The sequence below is a fragment of the Crocuta crocuta genome, unplaced genomic scaffold (assembly GCF_008692635.1).
Source record: "Crocuta crocuta isolate KB4526 unplaced genomic scaffold, BGI_CrCroc_1.0 scaffold271, whole genome shotgun sequence".
Classification (NCBI taxonomy): Eukaryota; Metazoa; Chordata; class Mammalia; order Carnivora; family Hyaenidae; genus Crocuta; species Crocuta crocuta.
Window position 1 is genome coordinate 5409444 of NW_027527824.1, and position 13229 is coordinate 5422672.

Sequence of the window (13229 nt, forward strand, 5' to 3'; positions counted from 1 at the left end):
TTCACGGTGTCACGGTGTCTCTCTCTCTCTCCTAGAAATAAATAAAAATATTAAAAAAAAATAAAAAAAATAAAAAGGAGCATGAACAACCCAATATAGGCAGGGTGGAGTATATACACAGGCGCAGAGTAGATGATATTGTGGGGGTCAATGGAAGTTCTCCAATTGTTTCCATTTTTTTTTATATTTTATTTAAGTAACCTCTACACCACATGTGGGTCTCAAATTCACCACCCCAAGATCAAGAGTTGCATGCAGTGCCCCACTTCAATTTTCTTTAAAAAAAAATTTTTTTTTAAATGTTTTATTTATTTCTGAGAGAGAGAGAGAGACAGTGTGAGCAGGGGAGGGTCAGAGAGGGAGACACAGAATCCGAAGCAGGCTCCAGGCTCTGAGCTAGCTGTCAGCACAGAGCTGTACATGGGGCTCGAACCCACGAACTATGAGATCATGACCCAGGCCAAAGTTGGAGGCTCAACCGACTGAGCCACCCAGGTGCCCCTCCCACTTCAATTTTCTTAGGAAAGTAGGAAGCAAGGTATTCTGTTGACAGAAATAATCATGGCTCAATGAAATACAGTATGATTGTCAGGGAGCATTAAATGTTTTCTTAAGGTTCTGATTAGGAATTTATATTATTAGTGAGACCAGACACCTTAGTCGTTTTCTTAGTCGTTTCTTAGTAGTTTTCTGAACTACATTCAGCTACATGGGTCCAAGTGCAGAGCAGAGAGGCTTAGCTAAGGTTGGGGCTTGGCAAATGAGCACAACAACAAAGTGAGAGGCAAGGACAATGGGGATATATTCAGGAGAGTGATCATGACTGACCATGGAATATAAGTTGGGTAAGGAAGGAAAGGAGGGCATCAGGATGGTGAGAGAGATGGTAGCATCAATGTATTGATGTCACAGTGACTCCAAATGAATGTTGTTGGTGTATTAGAGGAAATGGGCTGGCATGATAATAGGTGGTCACAGGGATGCATGAAATTTCAAACTATGGAGTGGTTGAAAAGACTAGTAATGACATGGGGATGAGTGCTCAAAGAAGGTCAAAGACCTAATCAATGGACTTTTAAGAGGAACCAAGAGGCCAGTTTGTTGGATCATTTGTGTCAGTGGTTTTCTAGCACGTATAAGTATTACATGGGGAGCCAATTAAAAGAGAGATTGCCAGATCCCATCCCCAGAATCACTAGGTAGAGTCTGAGAATATTCATTTCTAAACTTCCTAGTGATGTTGCTGCTGCTGTGTCCAGGGACCATATTCTGAAAACTACTGATCCATATGTAAGTTGAAATTGTCAATTATTACAACGGAAGTAGTTTTGTAGCGTGACAGTGAGCCAGGAGAAAAAAAACTGTCAAGAAGTAAAGAATAGTTTGATGACTGATAAACTGCCACAATCAGGGATAGTGGATGTATAATTTGAGGAGATTTGAAGCTGGCTTTTATGGGGACAGGTTGGAAATTGAGTGGCTGAAGCAATTGTTGGTAGCAGAATGAGATTAAGGCAAGCCTACATACAGGCAGATTGTCCAGAGTCTTACATGTCAATATTTTATTGCTTACAGGCAGATTGTCCAGAGTCTTACATGTCAATATTTTATTGCTAGTAGGTAAGCTGGTTAATTCCCTTCTAAGAGAATCTCCAGTGGAATTGCTACTATATTTATCTTGAGTGATCACAAGTGAACCAATTCATGTTCTGGTAGAAATAAAAGCTACACTAATTAGGAAATAGTATGTCCTACAAAGCTAAAAATGGCCTTACTTAAGGTTAGGTAGGATGACATTTGATGGGACATAAAGCTTCGGTAGCCTGAGAGTATATGCAGTAATAAGGAACTGTGAAAATACAATGGAGGTAGGTCTACCGGGTGGTCAGGGCATAGACAACATGGCATTACTACCTGGGCCCAGCTTGTGGTCCCACTACTTGTTACTCATGGGATCCTAGCCAAATCATTTAATGTTTTGGCTACTGAATTCCCGTTAACTGGGTCTATCATTTATGTCGCTTACCTCAGAGGAAATTGGAGGGCCAAATGAGTCAGTGCAAGTGCTTCGAAAATGCAAAGCACCATACAACTAGGAAATATAAAGAAAGTAAATTGTACGTAGCTATTCTTAGAAATCAAGACAGAAGAAACTTTGGTACGTAAGAGATGAGTGGAAAAGAGGATGCTAGGAGAATAACGTGATGTGTGCAGAACAAAGCATTAAGTTGGCAATGTGGCCAGTTTCATATTCAATATGATCTTGAAAGCCTCATAAAATGGCTGGTACTGACATTTATGTTGAAGAATTTATCTTTATAAAATGGTTTCCTTAGAAAACATGCCTTTGGACCATAGTGACTGATATACATGTAGAACTGGAATCGCCCCTTCTTCTTGTGATGTCTTGTGGTACTAAGACTGTTTTTAAAGTTTATTTATTTTGAGAGAGAGAGAGAGAGAGAAAGAGAGAGAGAGAGAGAGAGAGAGAGAGAGAGGCAGAGAGGGAGAGAATCCAAGCAGGCACTGTCAACAGAGACCAAAACAGGGCTCGATCCCTTGAACCATGAGATCATGATGTGAGCTCAAGAGTCAGATGCTTAACCAACTGAGCCACCCAGGTGCCTCAAGAGTATCTGTATTTCTACATATGGAGACAAGTACAGGACCACCTGTACTCTTACCTGCCCCCATGCATGTTTCTGTCCCAGCTTCTGTTACCTGGAAGTGAAATTGCCTGCTGCTGTGAGACCACACAAACTGGGGGCAGAAATTATGCCTGGTCAAAGGTCTTCAACGGTTCTCCATTCACTGTCCTTAAGGCTGTCCAATAAAAGGCACTCCACGATCTGGTCCCCATTCTCTGGGCTTGTATCACTACTACCACCTGGTGATTCAGTCATATTTCTGTTTTCAGAAACTCCAACATGGCCGACTTTTTCCAACTGAATAGCTTTTACACTGGCTGTTCTACCTGCCCGGTGTACCACGTCCCATTCGTGGCTAACTCTTACCCTTCCGGTTTACTTTTGATAGTAGTTCCTCTGACAGCCTCCCTTGAACCCCCTTCTCAAATCTGGGTTAGACTCTTCCAAGCATGCCTTGCACTTCCCTCATCGTAGCACTTCTCACGTCACTGTGGCCACGTGCTTCATTACCTGTCTCGCCAGACCAGGCACACTGTGAAACAGGTCACATCCAGTCTCGTTAACTAGAATTTCTCCCACTTAGCACAGTGCCCGGATTTAGGAGGTGCACAGTAAGTACCTGAGCTGTACTGAAGTTGTAGCGGCAATCACTTGGCACACACAAATTCAGTGAAAGACAGCCTCGATGGTCCTTTACTGGGAGATAAGACATTTGGGATTTAGGAGAGCAGAAGGCAACAGGCTAGTGAAGTTGCCACTTCAAGGAGCCCACTGCTATTTTAACCTAAGAAAACAGTATACATGCACTATTAGCCACCGCACATCAGGGGCGTGCTGTATGGCAGACGAGGAAGTTGCAGTGAAGTGAGCAGTAAATGTTTATTTTGAGGACTTTCTGGGGTGACCAGATGGTTGAAAAAAATTACACGTCACAAATCAACTAAGCCTCGTAGGTTATTAGTGCTAGCTGCTTTCACACCTTGACGCTTGTGTTTTGTTAATTTTAATACTCACTGTATGAAATGGACAGACTCATAAAGATCACCATTATTGTAGTAGTCAGCGATTCTCAGTCGTTTGCAATGCATATTTTAAGTTACCGAATGCCTTTTGAAGAGGTAAGTTTCGGTTTTGACCACCTGTGATTAGTGCAAGAAGCGGGAAGTCAGGCATCACTTCATTTCAAAAGAGCAGCAGCCTCTGTGTTGACTTTCCTGCCGATCACTTAGGAAGACCGCCCTTTACTAAGCTACAGCAGTTTTCTAAATGCAGTGGACAAATGACCAGAAAGACGTTCAGTACTACTAAAGAAGCACTACTATATGGTGAGCCATGATGCTTTTCCAAAACACAACCACCTTTTGGTATGGTAACCATGTTATCAGCTGGTAACACGTTTTGCAATGGTTGCAAGAGTTATAATGGACTTAGAAACATACGAATAAAGCATTCAAAGATGGTATAATCCCCAGAAAAGTCAACAAATGAGTAAGTCTCTTCTATATCCTCAATAAAACAGCTCAAGAAGACAGGCAGGTAACAATCATTTCTATTTATTTCAGGACATAATGTTATTATTTAGACCCATGGATGATACTAATTTATAACTATTTATATTTTAAATGTTTATTTATTTTTGAGAGAGAGAGACAGAGTGTGAGCGGGGGAGGGGCAGAGGGAGAGGGAGAGATACAGAATCTGAAGCAGGCTCCAGGCTCTGAGCTGTCAGCACAAAGTCCACCGTGGGGCTCGAACTCGGGAATGGTGAGATCATGACCTGAGCCGAAGTCACATGCTTAACTGACTGAGCCACCCAGGAGCCCCTAAATTGTGATTATGTATTTAAAAAAAAAAAATTTTTTTTTTTGGTATGTTTTATTTCTGAAAGAGAGACAGCATGAACAGGGGAGGGTCAGAGAGAGAGGGAGATACAGAATCTGAAACAGGCTCCAGGATCTGAGCTGGCTGTCAGCACAGAGCCCAAGGCGGGGCTTGAACCCACGAACTGTGAGATCATGACCTGAGCTGAAGTCGGACACTTAACCGACTAAGTCATCCAGGAACCCCAAATTGTAACTATTTAAATATCCACAGGGTATCTTATTTTTGCAAAGATAGGGTCTAAAAATCATGAAACTGAACACCCCCCCCCATAAAACTGAACAGATTAATAAAATAACACACATCGAAATTAGATTAAAAATGTAGGTGCTGGCTCTCACTTGCCACATCCTGGTGTTAAAGATGTTGCAAAAATACTTAAGAGGATCACCAAGCACTCCAGCATTTATAAACACGGGTGTTATCAAAAAGCTCTATCTCTGATTTGGCAAAGAGAAACCATCCAAATTTTGTTCTTTCTATTATCGACACAAGTGAACTGTTATCAGATTGGCATGTGGTTATTACTATTTTTCCTACCATAGCAAGTTCTCGTTTCCCCCAGTCTTTCCCTGGACTATTCTGGGAATAAAATAAATTTATCATCTATTTCAAGCACTCAAATTAGAATGTTAAATCGTATACACCAGGTTGGTACGATCACATATATCCTTTCCGATTGTAGGCTAAGCAAAGATGTGCACTCAGAGCTGCATCAACATATTAAAGCAAAGAGACAACTCCTCTTATTATCAAGGGAAACAGTGGTCCTTCCATGTAGTGTCTGATAGAGAAAACATGGATTTTGATACATTATCTTATTTTATTCAAACACCAGTCTGATCACACATGGTCCGAAAACACCCAAGTAACAAACCAAATATACACAGATGTTAAAGATTGGTCTTCAAACATCATAGCCAATGATGCCACGCTTGCCTATGATCTCGCCGACATAAAACCACATCCACACCTCAGTGGCCACCAAACCATTCAGCAGAGCTTCCTGAAAAAAGCAGCACAAATTTTAGTGTACAGTTTTTTCTTACACGGTCACAAGTATTCTTTTCCAGGACTGAGTAGCAGAGAATATAAGGATGGTATTCATTTGGAGGGCAATTTTGGCCCAAGTCAAGAATTACTGAAGTTAACTTTGTGCAACTGCTGAGGGCACTTGAACTGTCAACGATGTAAGGTAAGTAGTCCAGAGCTTATAAATTCTTTCAAAGCATTCTTTAAAGAGCTGAACTGACTTAACCCTTTCATTATTAGTTTATGAGACACTTTATGAGCCCTAAAACAACCCACATCCTGGAAAGAGCGGACACATGTAGACAGGGCATTCATATGAAAGGATGACTACAGGAAGGCAAGTCTCAGAACAGACATTTCTGTCTGGCCAAAGAGAATTTGTTGAGGGTTGAAGAGCAAGGTCTTCCCCTTTATTCATTTATTATTTGGTTTAACTCTTTCCGAGTGTTCAGTGAACGCTCACTTGCACAGATCAATGCTTTACTGCCCTGAGGGAGAAGCGGCACATGACGGGCTCCTCCAAGCAACGCTGCGCAGGAGCACAACCCCGGGTCCTGAAGCTCTAGCTGGAAAAGGTACTTTTCCACAACAAAACTGGGCCTTGTCCTTTAAGTACCTGAATGTGAATTTTAATTTTCCCCTTCAAAAGAGACCAGAAATATTGGAAGTCTCCTGAAAAATAACTGTATTTTCCAGGGTGTAGATTCTCAAGGCAGCAGTAATTTACTTATTTAGGCTTTTTGAAACCCGTGTTTGGCTCAAGCAAGCAAACATAAAATCCAAGTTGCAATTCTTACGGTCCTTAGATTTTATCTTAATGCAATTCAATAACCCCTCCCGTTAGGTGATATGCTTGCTAGGTTTTGGTATTTTTATCTTCCATATGAGTGTTAGCCTCCTGACTGTGATACAGTCCAAGAGATCTTTTGGCTAAACCTGGAATATTTTCAGGACTACAGACTGAAAAAAAGTATAGAATCGGCAAAGTAAGTCATCTTATTTCAGTATACTAACCAAAACAGGAGAGAGAAAAAAGTTGCTCAGGAAAAATGCTCACTTCTTTGTTATAAGACTGATAGGAAACAAAGACACAAAATAGCGTGAATTATTTCAACCCAGATGACAAAATTAGAAAAGTAAGTATCTTTCTCAGCAGTCATGAAAGAGATTCTCTCTCATTATGTAGGTTTCAGCCTCACTGGAAAATACATATATTAATCAAAACAATCAGAAAAATCCCAAGGGAAGACATTTTCTGTTATGCACATACATTTTCATTTAGCCTATAGTTACCTTCACTGTGAGCTGTTTGAAACTACCGGTCTGAGCGCTCTTGACGATGGTTTTCAAGCTCTGAATAGCTGCAGGGATCTCAGCGGGGGTTGGAGGAACCAGCTCAACCTTGGCATAGTGCCAGAATGTGGCCAATCGAGGCTTCGAGTAAGTCACAGCAGCTGGAAAACAAAACAAAACAAAACAAAACAAAAAACCAGGATGAACTCGCTAGAGACCGAAAGAAGCAGATGTGTGGGCTGGTCACAAATATTTATTCATGCATCACATTCATTCACTGCTTGTGCCAAATGTGCACCCAGTGTGAAAAGTCAAAGCCGCTCCCTGGTAACAAGAGGCTTTTAAAGATGCGGAACACCTGTGTCACGGGGCCGCTCAATCAGGCAGGAAGCTAGAAGCACATTCAATCACGCCATGACTTTGCTAGTGGCCAGCTAGTATGGTTGCTTCATTTACAAATGGCAAACCTAGTTAACTGTAAGGTTCCTAGAAGCTGGACTCAAAGGCAAGAAAACAGCAGCAGTGTCACCATATTTTCTTGGTAAAGAGAGCAGAAAATTTGGAGGGAACAAGGGCAGAAGAGGAGGGAAGAAGTTACACAAAACAGCATCCTTAAGATGAAAACCTGTCACAATGTTGGCCACAAATCCAGATGAAATTATACCAATTAGGGGCCATTTTTGGTATCCTCATCACTATGTGAATCAAATCTTTAACAAAAGCCCAGCTGCTACGCCTTCAAAACACCACAAATAATAACAATAAAACCTATAAGTACTGTTCAGAGTAGCCAAAACTCAAATCTATTACTATGCTGAAATTCCTTAAGGTATTTACGATTTCATATAAAAAAAAATCCAATAACCAGCATAGATGTGAGACTATGGTAGTCTTTTCAGCAAGAGAAGGCATTTTATAAAAAGTGTTACAAGACAGAGGTAACAAAACAGCACAAATGCATAAGCATCCATAAAGTGTCTACTATTGACAGATGTATTACCCAAGGCTCTTGGTACTTTTCCTATTATTAGCTTCCTGTATTTGGGTATTTCACTACTCTTAGAATTACTTTCTGTATCATCCTTTGTGTCGAGGGCCATGGGTAAATCTTCAAGCAGAAACAAAGCTCTAACAGACAACTCTACACAGAAGATGAGGCTATCAAAGAGCACAAGGTCTCGTGTGACTGTCTTTAAAATGGTCTTCAACGCACAGATATTTCATCTTTTTAAAAGAATTTGAGAGAGACAAAGGGTGCGAGTGAGTGAGGGGCAGAGAGAGAGACAATTCCATTCAGGTTCTGCATGGTCAGCATGCAGCCTGGAGTGGGACTCAAGCTTATCAAGAACTGCAAGATCATGACCTGAGCCGAAGTTGGACACTTAACTGATTGAGCCATCCAGGCGGCCCTCGTTTTTTTTTTATAGTCAGTACTCTGTACACAAACACTGTATTTTCTTTGGTAAATGTGTTTTTCAAGGAGTACAGATGAAAAAGTCTGAAATTGCTTTACATATATACAAGGGATGAATAAAACATAAATAAATGAAGGGCTTGGGAGGTTTAAGCATCTGACTCTTGATTTCAGCTCTCACAGTTTGTGAAATTGAGCCATTTGGCTCTGCACTGACAGCATGGAGCCTGCTCTGGATTCTCTCCCTCCATCTCAGGGCCTAGACCTTACTTTCAAAATACCATTGTCCAACATTGTCCAACAAAAGAAACTAGGGCTCCTTGGAGAATCAGCTGATTCTGAGGCCAAGGCAGGGAAACTGTTAACATGAGGATCCTGTAGTACAATAAAAGGGACATAGGTGCTAACCTGAGAGAGTTCTCAATGGTCAAGGCTGCAACAATTTGAATAAAATAAATAACCTACTAATGGAGGCATGAAGTATGAAATAAATGTACAGAAGTCCATACAATCAATGACTGAATAAACAAATGGGTAAGCAAAGCAAACTTTTCTCATAAAATTCCACTTAATTATACGTAAATACTCCTTCCTACAGGAGATATGGATGCCTGCTGTTGGCTGCGGCTCCTCGCCCCTGCCATGGGGTAGACTGAGTTACTTGCTTCTGGAGAACAAATGATGGGAAGAGAAACACAGTAACTTTACAGTGGAGAAATCTAGTAACACTACCTTAACCAAATAATGAGCGCTAATTTGACCAGTGATGATATATGGGTGTCATGTACGTCCTGATACATGACTAGGGCACTTGTGGCGTTCTTTCTCATAACCCGTAACTCCAGACTAATCATGAGAAAAATACCAGACAAATCCGGATTGGGGAACTTTACAGGATCCCTAGATAGATAGCTACATAGATGCTTTTAAGACTGTCAAGGTCATGAAAATCAAGAAAAACTGTTAAAGTGTCACACACCAGAGGAAACTAAGGAAGTAACAACCCAGTACAATGTGGAACCTATATACTGGCTCTTGGGACAGAAAGTGATTAATGAAAAAATATGGTACAATCCAAATAGAGTCTCAAATTTAGTAAATAGGAAAAAAACATTAGATTCTATGACCTCTCTGGGGAAGTCTGATTATAGAATTATTTATTTCTATAAGCTTCTTTGTACCACCATGGGAATTAACATAGTTTTTTTTTGAACCTGTGGCCCGGAGATCAGAGTCGCACGCACTACTGACTGAGCCAACAAGAACCCTTATAGACAGTAATATTTTATTTTATTAAAAATATTTTTTTTAGAGAGAGAGCAAGAGCGAGTGGGAGGGGGGGGAGCAGAGAGAGAATCTCAAGCAGGTGCCAAGCTCAGCACACAGCCTTGATCCCACCCTGGGATCAGGACCCGAGATGAAACCCAGAGCCGGATGCTCAATAACTGAGCCACCGGGCGCCCCTTAAGATTTTATTTTTAGGTAATCTCTACACCCAATGTGGGGATCAAACCCACAACTCCCAAGATCAAAAGTGTACCCACTGACTGAGCCAGCCATGATTTCCAATTTTTATTAGATACTTAGTATTGACATTTAATACACTGAATTATGTTACAAAGCAAAATGTATTTCCATTATCTAACGTCGGGTCCCAGCTGAATTCTCTCTTCTGAGTACTTTTGGAAGAATAACAACTGTTATCTTTCAATTACGCACAATAATAGAAGCAAAGGTTTATCTATTTCATAATAAAAAAATTTTTGTATTATTTTTCTTTTTGGATTTTATTTCTCAAATTAGTTTGCAACCGCTCCACCTGAAAGATGTGAAAGCCATGGTCGGGGGACAAAATCCACCTGAAACTTATTTTCAAATCACCCACAAAGTCCAAAAGATGAAGCCACAATTCTCTCTTTTTATTTACGTACAATAGTAGAGCTTTATCACAACAGTTGCTGAGATGATCTTAGTAACGCTGGAAACCTAAGCTCTTTGGGAAAATGTGTAAATTAGTAGACTGCGTGGGTTGTGTAGGAGGAGAGAACGAAGCATTATGGCAAGGCCTTCAAGAACTCATTGTTTGGCTCCTGGTGGGAGGGAAGGAAGGAGAAGATGCATAAAAAGGTACCAATCACAATAAAACTGGTTCCGAAGTATTACCTTTACTTAAAACATTTATCTCGCCTTGGAAATAAAATGAATAGCTTGCTACCCGGCAGAGAACTGCAATTATTTCCGGACCTAAGGTACTACTACTCACGACTGAGGCTATTCAGGTCACAGTCTATTGTGTCTATTTCAGACTACTGTTCTGAAAAACAGCGGCCTACCGGTAAGACCTCAGTTTTATCAAACTGAAAAGCTCCTTGAACGTTAAGCTAGAATAACAACGACCGCTGTTTACACACCTCCCTTTCTATATTTGTTGGAGCAGGGATCCTTGCCCACAAAATCCCATTCCACCTAACATTTCCATTAAAGAAGCATTTCCCAATCCGGCCAGAACAGAAAGCAGTCAACATTCAAAAGCAAACGTATCCCTGAAGACTTAGGTATCCTCCCAGATACTCCGTGTGAGAACCAGACAACCCGATGAGGCCGAATTTACGGTGCTTCCACTGGTCTCTGCCCTCCCCTTCCCGCGCTCCGCTGCCAGGGCCAGCCCCTCCATATTCCCACTCTGCCAGGTCTAAGGGGGCGTAATGGCGGCAGTGCCGGGCGACTGCAGGCTTCCCGGACACCTCTTCCCTCCTACAGTGTCGCGGTTACGACTCAGAACTGCGAGGCTGTACAGAGAACCCAAACTGCAGGGCAGGCGAGCGCAAGGCCAGAGAAGGGCCGCAGACCGGCCCCTGCTTCCCCTCTGCCCTCCCTCCCGCCCCGGTTCCCGCAGGCCCCTCCGGGTGCCACCTCCCGCGTCTTGATCTCAGGCCCTCCCAGCCCGCAGCCGCGCTCACCGTTCACCAGCGCCGGGGCCTTCTCCGCGAGGTTGCGGACGAACTGGGCCATGGTTCCAGGATGGAGACCCCGTCGCCCCGGACGGCCGCTGAATGTCACCCGCCGGAAGGACCCGCAGCAGGACCCGGTTCCGCTTCCAAGGTCAGGCCTCCTCTTGGCGCGCCGGTCCCAGATGTTCAGATGTCCTGTCTTCTTTCCGGAATCTAGCTGGCCACATTATTTTCTGCAGCAGCAGAGGAGAAAGTGGGTATGAAAAGGGGAGGTCAGAGAATACGTGGAGAGCAGTAGGATTCCGCAGAGAAACAGGCATTTCTTGGGGCAGCCGCCTGCGGAGGGCCGGAAGGCCGGCGAGCGGAGGACGCGCGCATGCGCCTCGAGCCTCCCGTGCTTAGCGCGGCGTGGACCTGTGTTTTTTCTGCGTGGGGTGTTGTCGGCGCTTTTCTAAGAGACCTTGGGGAGTTAGGGCTGGGAGGCATCTCTAAGGTGTTCCTAGGCCAGCACGAGCGTCTTCTAAAGGCAGACAGGGTTCGAAGCCAAATATGGGCAGAGCATGCGCCACATCACCTGTTACGTGACCCAGGCCTTTCCCCTTCTTTAGCTCTTTTCTAACCTCGATCTCCCCCACATCTTGTGTCGGGATCTGGGTTTCACTGGTGAGCCACAAGGAACTGCGTAGATGTGAGCAACAAAAGATTGGCTGAGGGCCTCCAGTATGCCCGGTAGTTTGGAATTTAAAGAAAGGCTGTGTGTTAGGCAGTGATCCCATTTCAGACAGATTACTAGATGGCCACACAGCTAGTGAGTGGCAGAGTTGGGATCGCCAGAGGTTGCAGTGTAAACCGGCAAGGGACATCAGTATCCTGTAAGGAGCGGTGGCGATCTGGGAGGACTTCCAAAAAAACACTGGTGTATGACAGAACAGCTCTGTACCACAGGGTTGAAACTTTATAGTTTAATGTGACCGGAAGAAAAGACTAATGTAGGGAGGTGGCATTTGATAATGATGTGTACCCTGGAGAAACCTGAGCTTATCTGACGGATGGGACAGTCAGAGATGGAAAGAAAAATTAGGGGGTGACATCAAGGAGCCCAGAGCATCATTTCAGTGGGGTGATTCAGCAACCAAATATTCCAGAGAAATCAAGTTAAGGATGAGAAAGTTAATACACCAATATGGGAATATTAGCTACGGCAGTTTCAGAAAGGGTAGGAACCAGAGTGAGTGAATATGGCCATAAAGGATAAGAGTCAGAAAACTAAGTAAGGATGTGGAAGTTAAGGTAGAGAGTGAAGGTGGAGAATTGATAGCTGAAGAGACCAGAAATTGGTGGCGTTAGCCTTAGAACCGTGGGGCCCTTTCCATGGATGGGATGATGGGAGAGAAGTTTGAAGTGGAAATTCTTAAGTCTTTATCTTCCCTGTAAAGTGGAAGGCAAGATCTTAAGTGAGGGCTGAGAGGGTTGGAGAAACTGGTGGAAAAGGTTAAAGTTTGAACTGGTGTTGAATTGTGCATGCTTCAGCTGCACATATACTAAAATTGAACCGGTGTTGCATTTTGGACACACAGAAGGGTTGCTGGGTACTGTTAACAACCAAAGATTTGAGGTCATGCCACTCCCAAGATTGTGTCATTTTTCTACAACAGTGGTCCGAGCTTGGGTGCTGGGACAGAGGGGAATGGTTGGCTTAATTTAGGCCGAGGTCTTACATGGCAGAGGAATAGAATCAAGGGGGAAGACGGGGAATGTGGTTGTGAATGATTAAAATGAAAGACCTGGGGTTTAGGCCAGATAAAAGTGAAGCCAGAAATGAATTGATGAGGAAAAACATGTCTAAGACTCATCGGGGTAACTCCAGGGTCAGAAGCCTCGGAAGGGAGGTTAGGGCAGCCAGGTGACACACATGTGAAGTCACCTTGAAGAGAAGTGAAGGTCAAGAGTCCTCTAAAATTTCGAGGGGGTTTCTGAAACTGCCACTAGCTTTTCATACTTTAAGGAAGG

General features: G+C 43.0%; 1 protein-coding gene across 1 annotated transcript; it reads right to left on the reverse strand.

Moving 5' to 3' along the window:
* Positions 1 to 5332: 5332 nt before the first annotated feature.
* On the reverse strand, positions 5333 to 11355 carry ATP5MG (ATP synthase membrane subunit g). The gene is made up of 3 exons (XM_077777245.1): positions 11229 to 11355; positions 6855 to 7015; positions 5333 to 5535 (listed from the first exon to the last, which is right to left on the reverse strand). The coding sequence occupies exons 1-3, from the start codon at positions 11278 to 11280 to the stop codon at positions 5437 to 5439; spliced, it is 312 nt and encodes a 103-aa protein (XP_077633371.1). The 5' UTR covers positions 11281 to 11355; the 3' UTR covers positions 5333 to 5436.
* Positions 11356 to 13229: the final 1874 nt, after the last annotated feature.